Below are 11,430 nucleotides of genomic sequence, written 5' to 3'. Positions count from 1 at the left end.
CAACATGGGATAGCTCGTTACCAGGAGCAGAACATGAAAAAGGACCCATCACCCAGGTGTAAAGAACAAATAACTTATACTAATTGAACAAGCAAATTCTGAAAATTGGTACAACAACCTTGATATAAAATCCTTAATCTATCATGATGGGTATATCTATTAGAAGTCCTGCAGTAGACGCGCTTAAACCGCTTTTAGATTGCCTCTTGTTCCTGCAGTTTCAGGCTACGGTCTGCCCACATAAAATGAAAGCTTGAATTAGGCATTGAGCAGCATGAGTTTGATCTGGTGCTCCAGAGACAATCACCAGACCCTCAGTGGCTCCAGGTTTTGGATCATGAATCGCCACGTTTGCACCAGACGTCTGAGGAAAACCCAATGGAACAAAACTGCTATAAGACAACCGTTCAGCAAACAGTAAGAAAGGAATTACTTATCCGATATAAACAGACCTGTCGAATCTGATTAAGGTTGCCATTCTTCTCTCCATAAACGTGGGCTAAATATATATGAGGAACAGTGATCTCAATTGTTAAGTTATTTGGATTCTGTAATGGGTGTCCATTCCTGCAAATAACAAAACACCAGTATAAGATATTTAGTACAACACCTGCTTTTATAGATGTTGGAAACAGCTATCGACTTAGATAAAATATATTCACATCCTAAACTCACTTTCCAGGGTTCTCATTTCTGGAGGAAAAACTAGAAGTATCAGCTGTTCCTGGATTTCCTCTGTTAACTGCCTGAAATATAAACCTAAAGCGTTATATAAACATAGTTCCGAAATATAAAGGGCAGGCTGCAGGGAGGTGTAACCCCCCATACCCCTCCTCTCCTAACCTCCCAAACTCCAAAAAAAAAAAAAAAAAAAAAAAGAATCCCGGGCATTAAACCCTATATTTGAAAGGGAGACTGACCAGAGGATGCCATGATCTTGGAGAAGTTGGCCCTTCATAACCACGAGGATAGGGAACTCGATCCATGTTTGGGGGACCACGTCCCATACCATGTACAAATGCATGTTGCTGATGGTCAATAGGCATGGGGGGAACAGTTGAATGGTCGATTCCATGGTGCCCAACTTGAGGAGAAGGAGGAGGGTGGCCAGAGGACATCATGTGATTTCTTGGCCTAAATAAAGGAGGTGGCATTTCTGGATATGGTGGCAAATGTGGTGGTGCATTAAAATTTGGAGGGGTCCTTATTGGGAAAATGGTTTCCCTAATTCTGCTTGTTATGTGAAACAAAGCATCCTGTACGGATTGCAAGCTCCCAATAACCTGTGTAGAACACAATTTTATTTAATCTGATAGAACACAAAGTGTGTGAACGCAGGAGATCAAACAAGGGTTATCCGTACAGGATCGTTCCCAAAGTGTGTGATTTAACTACTGTTTTAACTAGGATTTGAATATTTGGAAGGGATTAAAAGAGCAAAATCAAGGGATTTTATGATTTGAATCTGGATTTTAACTACTATGACACCAGCATAAGAAATTATCACCACATCCTTGTACTCATTACAATAAGCATTTATTTGGATTCTTAAAGTGTGACAAAGAAAGATTAAAAAATTTGTGGGATCCACAAATTTAGCAATCCGTCCAAAAAGCGGAGAGAAAGATATTGTAAATGGCCAGAATACCAATATTTTGTATCTATTTCTTAAGAATATTTATGACATTATATAAATATAAATATATATTTCCAACCAAACAACATAAAAAATCATATTTGCGTTTGTTCTCTTTCCTTTCATTTTCTTCCCTAAACTGGGAACACGGGGTATTTCAATAGCCATATGCAGAAAAGCAACTAGCTCAAAACCTGGGCAAAGCTCACACAGGATTGAAGCTAAAGTTGAAGCCAAAGAAAATGAAAAGACATAAGTTGCTTTTCCTCAAGATACACCAAAAAATTACAGAGCAAAACTCAAATTAGAGTCAAAAGTATTTAGATTCAAGGGAAAGAGATATACGACATTTCCTAATGACTTGGTAAAATGGGAAATTTTGCACCCTTTATTCTATCTGTCGTACTTTTATCTCTATTTGGTATAGAGGAAAGAAAATGAGGGGAGAAAGAAATGTTGAAATTCAAGTTGAAGAGAAAATGGAAGAAAAATTTTAAATTTTGTTTCTAAAGGTTATCTTTTCTCTTTCTTTTATTTTAATTTTCTCTTTAACAATTGCACACAATGAAAATGCATCATATAATTTCAATAGTACATATCATTAAATGTGCATATAATCCACATGAAAGTGTCTAAAGCACCAATTACCTGTACAACTTCTTCATTTTGGGAAATGAACTTGACTTGTTCCTTTGAAAAAATGCGTATACTGGCACCTGTGGCCCTTCGCATTTCAGATATAACAAGACCTCCCTTGCCCAAGAGGCAGCCCACCTGTGGTGAACGCACAAGAAGCTTAGCAACAACTGCAGCACTTGGCTCAAATGCAATCTCTGTAAGTCGGCAATGAACACGGATGACAGCTTCTTGTGCAGGGGAATGCTTTTGCTCGAACACCTGCAGAAGACTATATCATGTTTAGTTTGTTTACTTGACAAATATCATGGAAATTGTATATCAGGTTTATAATTTTCTCCTACAACACTCTCATAAGCTGCAAGGATGTTTTACAAAGAAAACTACCAATACAGAGAAGTTACCATGATTAGAATAACTCAACAGCAACTCAGAGTAAACACTCTGAAGATGAACCCCAGCCACAAAAATCAGACAAAGGTTACCTGTTTGATTATAACAAAAGAACAATCATATTTTAGATTTTTAACAAAGATCTCCAGAATAACTTGACACCAGAGAGCCAGCTCACAATAACCTCAACAAGCAACCAAAGTTACAAACAAGACACTTTCCAAGACAGTATACTGAAGATCCGACATAATTTACTCCCATCAAAGCAAAACTTTGCAAACAAAGATATAACAAGGTCAACTTTGTGTAACAAGCTATCATACACGGGAAGAGCATTGTTTATCAGACAAATAAAGTAGTTGATCTCATACCTCTCGTGCAGATATCACAACAATGCGCTCGTCTGAATCAGGTCCAGCCTCAACAATTTGGATGGAAGCACCAGTTTCATTCTGCAGAGCCCGCACCACAGAACCACCTTTGCCAATAAGACTACCAACTTTATCATGGTGGCACAACAGCTTGAAGACAACCTCCTCTTCCACAAACCTATGAGGAGGTCCAGCACTTTCTGGACCCGGAAAAGAAAAACCTCCGGAATGGTGATCAGGTGGAGCATATGAACCAGACGACCCATAACTACGTTGAGAATAACCATCAACCTGAGCAGGAGCTGCTCCAGAAGGTTTAAACGCACCAGAATTTGGCCCATTGTTATCATGAAGACAAGTCGAAACAGATAAAATCGCTTTCTTTACTGCCGTAAAGTTTCCTGTTATCTGCACACATCACAAGATCGAACTCATCATCATTGTATCATAGTCTATAGTAAGAAAAAGACCCAAATCTGTTTTAATAAACTTCTCCAAAGCATTTAGTAGAGAAAAAAAAAACTAGGTTAAGCGTATAATTTAGTCCCGGTACATGTAGTGAATTCTTAATTTGGTCTCGATATCTAAAAATCCATAAATTTAGTACCTATACGAGTCAATTTGGTTTCTGTCACCGTTGTCCCCTTGCACACTCTTAATTTAGTCCGTTTGTAGTGTATTTTTAATTAAATCTTTATTGCAAACGTCAATGGCCACAACTCAACATCATTGAATCATAGTCCATATTAGAAAAAGATCCAGCTCTGTTTTAATAAACCTCTACTAAGCATTTACAAAGGAACAAAAAAAAGGTTAAATGTATAGTTCAGTCCTTGTAATCCTTGTATATATAGCAAATTCTTAATTTGGGTTTTGTATGTAAAAGTCTACTAAATCGGTTCATATTCGTGTAAACCCTACTTGATTTGGTCTAAGCCACCATTATCCCCTAGCAGCTCAGTTTAGTTCCTAGTAATGTCGCATATTTTTATTTTGATCTTCACACGAGTAAAACATCTTTTAATTTGGTCACATACATGTATCACATTCTTAATTTGTTGCCTACATAAAAATAAAAGTAAGGAAAGTTTCTCCATAAGCTAATCTGAATTACTTATATATCTTAGTCTTGATTTGGGCAAGAAGATGAACTTATGCTACAAATTCTGCAAGTGTTTACGAAGAAATTTATCAAACGGCAAAGAGTGTGCGCGTTTAGATTAGATAATAATAGTACCTGAATGAATTCGTCTCCGGTAGGAGGAAGAGGAGGTTGATCTTTGGGCAAAACCCTGATGTGGGCCCCAGTCTCTTGCCTGATCTTTTCGACGATCTTGCCTCCTCGCCCGAGCACGCAACCAACTTGATAGCTGGGCGCCACCAATTTACACGACACTGTAGAATTGCTGGAATTCTTAGTTTCATCTTCCACCGTTCTTTCAAAAACCCTAACCAATGCAGCCTGCGCAGCCGATTCCTCGGAAGAAGTCGCGCCCGCCGCCGCCACGATTACAACAACGCGCTCCTCCGCCGCGCCCAAGTCCTCCACCATAATCTTAGCTCCATTGCCGGACAGAACCATTACGTCCGCCGCCTTCGAGGCCGGAGTCACGATGCGGAAAACGGCGTCGGCTGCTGGTGGCGGCGGAGCATGGCGGCGCTTCTTGCTGTTGTTGTTCGACATTACATCAAACATCAAACTCACTCCAACCCAACAATCACTTCCTCATCGTTTATTTCGCATCCCAAATGCTATGCAATCTACACGTGTGCACACACGAAGCTGGATTCCCTGCGTCCGTTTTTCCACGAGACTATGGAGTAAACTAATCAGATCCGTTGGATACGATTTGAATCTAAGTCCTTTATTGCATAAACAAATTTTAGTTTCTAAATTTTTTAGAGAAATACGTAAGTTTTTTAGTGTTAAATTATGTTTTAAGGTGATATTTGAGTTCAAATATAATAAATTGTATAAATAATTTTTATATCATTGTAGAACATAATGTGATTGAATTAAGATGATTATTTTTATTATTTTTAAAGTTTTATATTATATATGAAAGTTTAAAATAAGAATTGTTTCTACAAATATTTTCGGGACCGAGAGACTGACCTGCTGACGTGTTTAAACCGCTCATTTGCTTCCAAACTCCTGCTATTGGTCGATCAATATTGACACAAACCGATCGGTCTCCTTCTTGACGAAGGAGGACGTACCTGCAAAAGGCACTCTAACGCTTAAGTTAGGCGTGTGGTTGAAGAGTGTTTACTCTTAATGAGACAATCAGAGCTTGATTGACACTGTTTGAATATTTGGAGAGTAGGGGAGAGTGTATAATGCTTAAGTGAAAACGTCCCTAGCTTGTGGCCCTAGCTTTGTATTTATAATTATCATGAACTGATAAAAGCCCAATAAAATATAAACAAAATAAGATATAAACAGATTATCTGAAAATCCTGTTTATCAATATCTTCAACCAAATATTTCTGGATTTGGTTTATCAAATATCTTTAACTAGATATCTTGAATTATTTTATTATTCACTGGATTATTGGCCCAATTACCATTTGAAGTAGCTTATTAGCATTGTAAGCCCAATTACGGCCCAAACCCTTTGATCGGGTTGACAATGGCGGATAAACCGATCGGTCTTAGTCACCAACCGCTCGGTCAATATTTCATGCGATACATCATGCCCCCCAAGTCCGAGTGTAATCGTTCGGCTTTGGCCTTGATTAACTGTAGGACTTATAAGCTTGAGGGAGGCTGTGTTTGTTGTATTTGAGAGCTTCTGCCGCTCTTGTTGGTGGTTAAGGAGAGCTCTTTTTATAACTTTTTCCTTATGCAGTTGCGCAATCAGTGCGGGTTACCTGTATTAAGGAGGAAAAATAATCGAATTTGAAGTAAAAGAAAGTAAATGGTTATACCATGTAATCAAGACCGTTCGGCTGTGAATGGTCGATAATGATCGTCCCCCTCGTTTGTACCATCCAGGGTTGCTGGGTGATTGTGGTGTGAATGACCGTTCAGCTTTGACATAGGAGTTCTTCCTAGAGAACGAGTTTTACCGTTCGGCTTTGCACTAGGAGTTCCTGGAGAACTTCCGGCTTTACCTCTTTGCTTTGACTTTGACCTAGGAGTTCTTCCTAGGGAATGGGATTTACCGTTTGGCTTGGATGAGAGTGAGCGTTCATTTAGAACGTTCCCTACCGCTCGATTTAGGACGAGAGTGAGTGTTCACTTAGAACGTTCCCCACCGCTCGGTGTATAGTCCATGGGGGACTGTCTTTGATTTATGGTCCATGAGGGACTGTCTTTGATTTATAGTCCATGAGGGACTGTCTTTGATTTATAGTCCATGGGGGACTATCTTTGATTTATAGTCCATGGGGACTGTCTTTGATTTATAGTCCATGGGGGACTGTCTTTGATTTATAGTCCATGGGGGACTGTCTTTGTCGTTCGGTTTTGAACGTTCCTTGTAAGGCCGATTGGACGAATACCTGTGAGGTCGATTGACCGAATACCTGTGAGGCCGAATGGCCGAATACCTGTCAGGCCGAATGGCCGAATACCTGTCAGGCCGAACGGCCGAAACGAATGCATAGGAGGCTGAATAGTCGAATGCATGTGAGGCCGAACAACCGAATTGAATGCATGAAAGGCCGATTGGCCGAATGAATGGGAGACCGAATTGACCGAATGCATGTGTGGCCGAACAGCCGAATCGAATGCATGAGAGGCCGGATGGCCGAGTGCGTGTGAGGCCGAACGGCCGAATCAAATGCCTAGGAGGCCGAATGTGATAAGTACGATACTAATGTTCAACTTAAAGTAAATTTTGAGATTTGTCTCATTCCACACATTAGGAAGAAATTTTTATCATATCTTCCAGTCGATACGCCGAAGAACTCTACGGTCAGGGCTGTGACTGTGACTGTGACTGCGACTGTGCCTGTGTCTTCGTTCGGTCTTTTGATGGGACCGTCTGGTTTCTCTGGGAGGACTTCTTGTTCGGGTTCTTTTTCTACAAATTTTTGCAGATGGCCCCCTCAGACGAGCCTTTCTATCTCATCTTTTAATGCATCACATTCCTCTGTGGTATGTCCTCGGTTTAATGAAACTGACAGCTTTTCCTCTCGTCAGCGTCTTTTGGAGAAGACTTTTTCCGAATTGTAAGAAGTTCAGTATTTAGAGCTTCCTCAAGAACTTTTACCCTGGGTGCGTTGAGGGGAGTGTAATGATTATACCTGGGTGTTTGGACGAAATCCTTGTGCATCGTACCTCCGTTTCTGTCACTACTGTTGAATGACTGCTTGCTTTCTTTCTTGTTTCCACCTGTAGAGACTTCTTGTTGTTTCTTTCTTTATGAGATTCGCATATCCTCCATACGGATGAATTCAACCACTCTTTCTTGGAGCTCTTCCATAGTTTTTGGTGGTCGTGCATACAATTTCTCAGAAAAATATCCTTGCCTTAGGCATGAAGGCAGGTTGCTGATGATAAAAGTGTGATTAACATCTTTAACTCGCCGTGCGACTTCATTATACCTTTTCATAAAGGCTTTCAAAGTTTCGTCCTTTTCTTGTTTGGTGTTTACCAATTCCGCCGGTGTTATCTCCTGTTTCCGATTGGAGGCGTATTGCCTTCTAAAGAGAGTTTCCACAGTGGCGAAGCAATCCACTGTGTTTGGGGGAAGAGTATTATACCACTCTAATGCCTCATCCTTGAGTGATAAGGAGAATGCTCTGCATATAACCGGGTCACTGTCTGTGTAAAACGTCATTGCATTGGTGAAAATCCTGAGATGATTGTCCAGATCTGCCGAGTCGTCATACCTGTCTAATACAGGAGGATTCTTTTCTGGCATTGGAGTTTGCATAATGGCCGAAGTAAAAGGGAGTAAGCTAGAGGGCCGATCGATTCACGGGGGAGACGATTATCTCCTTCCCCGACCGTTCGGGTCGGTGTTCTGAGATGGCTGCCTATTACGGCTTCCATCGTTATCATTCTGATTGTTGTTACCTTGTTCGGCTGTGGACTCCGAGTGCTGAGCTGACCGTTCGGTGCGGCCTCGCTCTGCCCTCAAAACCACAATTTCCTCTGCGTGCTTTCACTGCATCTCTTGTTGTGCTTGCGTTTGTGTCTGTATGGTTATTACCTGTGCCTATATTAGTGCTTGCATCTGTGTTATCAAATCTCGGGTAGTCTGTTGTTCCTCCATGCTCCTTGTGGTCACCATTAGATTTGCCGCTCGGCCCCATGGTGGGCGCCAAATGTTTCTGCAAATATTTCCGGGACCGAGAGACTGACCTGCTGACGTGTCTGAACCGATCGCTTGCTTCCAAAATCCTGCTATTGGCCGATCAATACTGACACAAACCGATCGATCTCCTTCTTGACGAGGGAGGATGTACCTGCAAAAGGCACTCTAACGCTCAAGTTAGGCGTGTGGTTGAAGAGTGTTTACTCTTAATGAGACAATCAGTGCTTGATTGACACTGTTTGAATATTTGGAGAGTAGGGGAGAGTGTATAATGCTTAAGTGAAAACGTCCCTGACTTGTGGCCCTGGCTTTGTATTTATAATTTACCTCATGGATCATGAACTGATAAAAGTCCAATGAAATATAAACAAAATAAGATATAAATAGATTACCTGAAAATCCTGTTTACCAATATCTTCAACCAAATACTTCTGGATTTGGTTTATCAAATATCTTTAACTAGATATCTTGAATTATTTTATTATTCACTGGATTATTGGCCCAATTACCATTTGAAGTATCTTATTAGCATTGTAAGCCCAATTACGGTCCAAACCCTTTGACTGGGTTGACCAATGGTGGATAAACCGATCGGTCTTAGTCATCAACCGCTCGGTCAATATTTCATACTGTACAAGAATGAATTTTAATTTTATATCTAAATTAAAAGATAAAAATATATTAAAACAATTATAAGATTTGTGAATGAAATATTATATAATTGTTTTATGTCATATTAGTCTTTGTCATTAGAATATCTTTATGTTATGTTTTAGTAAATGAAAGATAAAAAGTATACTAATTATAAGTAAAATTAACCAAAAAAAAAGATATGGCCTGAACATGCCTTAAAAGTATAAAGTGAAATACAGCTATTAATAAAAAAAAATAACTATCTAAAAATTAAAATTATGTACAGCACAATTAAGTGAAAAAGAACATAATTACTCGGATTTTATTAAATGAAAACTTTAACATGATCTCTCGAATCATCTTTTTATGTATAAGATTGTCCATTTATATATAAAAAAATTTGTAGATAACATGTCTGTAATAAATTGTGGTAAAAAAAGTTATAATTAATAATATAATCTTTTATTTAGTAATAAACGCTCAATCCAAAATATTGAATTGAGATAATTATTTAAAAATAATAAAATTATATATATAATTTGTGAGTTTATATAATTTAGAAGTTGAATATATAAATTTAGAAATGAAAATAAAAACTTATATATTTAGTTGTAATTTTACGAAACGAGAAAGTGCAATTATTCATCCTTGTATTTATTTGAGTTACCATTATGAGTTAGTATTTTTCTCTTTCTTATCTTTGGATTAGATCTTTTATTATAAAGATTATGTCACTTTTTTATAATAATTACTAGTTGATAATTTCACAAAGATTATCTTTATTTTTATTGGATAGCTAATTAAAATTATTAATTAAAAAAATAATGTTTTATATATATATATTTTTTCATTTCATTTTATAATTCCACGTTTAAATAGAGATGATGAGATGAAATTATTATATTAGAAACAAAAAATAATCACATTTTTTAATCATGTCATATTGATATGGAGATGTGGTTGAGAATGATAATTATATATCTTTTGATGGAGGTGGTGAGCCCTTGATCAAAAGTAGACAAAAAACAAAGGTATCTGTTTAACTCTAAAATTATAAATTATTTAATGTGTGCTCTTTTTTAAGAGGAGTACTGAAAAGTTCACGTTTTCAAAGGTGTAAAAGAAATGTGAGACACTCTAGTCATCACATACAAATGCTCAAATGACATAAAAAAAATAAGTTAAGTTTGTTGATTAGGCAATACGAGTTATTCTCTATTTTGGACATTGAAAGCATGCAGGCTATGTTCATTAGGTTTCATACGATCGTAAACGAATTAAGATCGTTAGATAAAGTCTATGAAAATTTTGGCAATTCTTTAAGGATTCTTGAAAGAAAGTGAAGATTTGAGAACAAGTCCTTTTCAAGAAGGAGTCATGACCAAACACATTCAAGAAGATTCAGAATCATTTGTGGCAGGTCGGCCCAAACTCTCATCATCGTGGGCCATCAATGAGTTCTTAGTATAATAGATTTATTTTAAGTCTTGTATTATGGGCCAGTAGTATAAGGTTTTCTTTTGGGTCAAGTAGTGTAGGGTTTTTAGGCCTTGAGATGACTTAGAGGTGGGGTGCATTTTGAGGTGGACTACCAAGTCAACATGCGCCTAAGAGAGAAGGCTTACTCTCCAAGATTGAGGGCTTTTCGGTCTTTCATCCTTGGAAAAGTACTTGCCATGTGACATGTTCCTAATGGATATATTAATGTGACACTTTTTTAATGGAGAGGATTTCACCTTAGTAGTGACCATGTGACCTTCTCCTAATTGAGAGGATTTTGCCTTGGTCTCCAAGTTATAATGTTAAGGTTTTGCTTCTATAATTTAAAGACATTTTTAGGGTTATCTAAGCTTACAAATAGAGGTGTATCTCCCATGCAAAATCTACCTTTGGATTTAGTATTATTATATTGTCAAATTTATGTCATACTATTTTTTTAGGGCACCAAAGGCTAGAACACCCATTTTAGATTTCCTCTAGTCACCATTATTCTTGAGTTGTCCCAACCTCTCTTGAGAGCACCCAAATCTCACTACCAATATCTCACCAAAATTGAGTCATATCACCTACATTTCCATAGCTTCTGCACACCAGTCACCCTTTGGGTCATCTACCTTGCTTGAGTCATATAGCTAGGAGGAGCCTACCATCATGTTTAGGTTAGACCATAATTATTTAACCTCCATAAGACCAATTGATGTGAACTCATGACCTTAACTTTAATACTAATTATTGGATTGAACGCTTACCATTAGGCCAAAAACTATAACTAATAGTCAAGGAACGAACAACTTTTTTTACTTAAGAACGTAAGCGTCATGATTCGATTATGACTTGGTCCACTTGACCTCCGTCATAATACAATCGATGCACCGTGCAACAATTTAGTTATTATTGAAACACATAATAAATCTAAAATATTCAAAATTAAATTAGTCACAAATTTAAGTACATGGTCTAGACTACGTACACTTTTAAATATAAAATCTAA

At 37.9% G+C, this 11,430-nt stretch overlaps 2 protein-coding genes across 3 annotated transcripts; both read right to left on the bottom strand.

The window, feature by feature from the left end:
* Positions 1–59: 59 nt before the first annotated feature.
* Positions 60–4,852, bottom strand: LOC108338143 (KH domain-containing protein HEN4). Of its 2 annotated transcripts, XM_017574871.2 has the most exons (7): positions 4,274–4,847; positions 3,037–3,444; positions 2,285–2,533; positions 921–1,283; positions 676–746; positions 453–567; positions 60–364 (listed from the first exon to the last, which is right to left on the bottom strand). In XM_017574871.2, exons 1-7 carry the CDS (start codon positions 4,730–4,732, stop codon positions 221–223), a joined length of 1,809 nt encoding a protein of 602 aa, XP_017430360.1. In that variant the 5' UTR covers positions 4,733–4,847; the 3' UTR covers positions 60–220. The 2 variants fall into 2 exon arrangements, 1 of the variants encoding a protein (XP_017430360.1); XR_008250319.1 differs by lacking the exon at positions 60–364 and having other exon boundaries at positions 490–567; positions 676–759; positions 4,274–4,852.
* Positions 4,853–7,406: 2,554 nt separating this feature from the next.
* LOC108336673 (uncharacterized) lies at positions 7,407–7,910 on the bottom strand. The gene has a single exon (XM_017573141.1). The coding sequence runs from the start codon at positions 7,908–7,910 to the stop codon at positions 7,407–7,409; it is 504 nt and encodes a 167-aa protein (XP_017428630.1).
* Positions 7,911–11,430: the final 3,520 nt, after the last annotated feature.

Source organism: Vigna angularis, chromosome 7 (assembly GCF_016808095.1).
Source record: "Vigna angularis cultivar LongXiaoDou No.4 chromosome 7, ASM1680809v1, whole genome shotgun sequence".
Classification (NCBI taxonomy): Eukaryota; Viridiplantae; Streptophyta; class Magnoliopsida; order Fabales; family Fabaceae; genus Vigna; species Vigna angularis.
The sequence above is the reverse complement of the archived record's forward strand: the minus strand, read 5'-3'. Positions and strand labels throughout refer to the sequence as shown.

Excerpts from the sequence above, each read along its gene's own strand:
- LOC108338143 (XM_017574871.2), bottom strand. The coding sequence starts at position 4,732 with ATGTTTGATGTAATGTCGAACAACAACAGCAAGAAGCGCCGCCATGCT. Across the intron at positions 2,534-3,036 it reads TTGTGATATCTGCACGAGAG|GTGTTCGAGCAAAAGCATTC; the intron begins GTATGAGATCAA and ends AGTCTTCTGCAG. Across the intron at positions 568-675 it reads AGAAATGAGAACCCTGGAAA|GAATGGACACCCATTACAGA; the intron begins GTGAGTTTAGGA and ends TGTTATTTGCAG.
- LOC108336673 (XM_017573141.1), bottom strand. The coding sequence starts at position 7,910 with ATGCCAGAAAAGAATCCTCCTGTATTAGACAGGTATGACGACTCGGCA.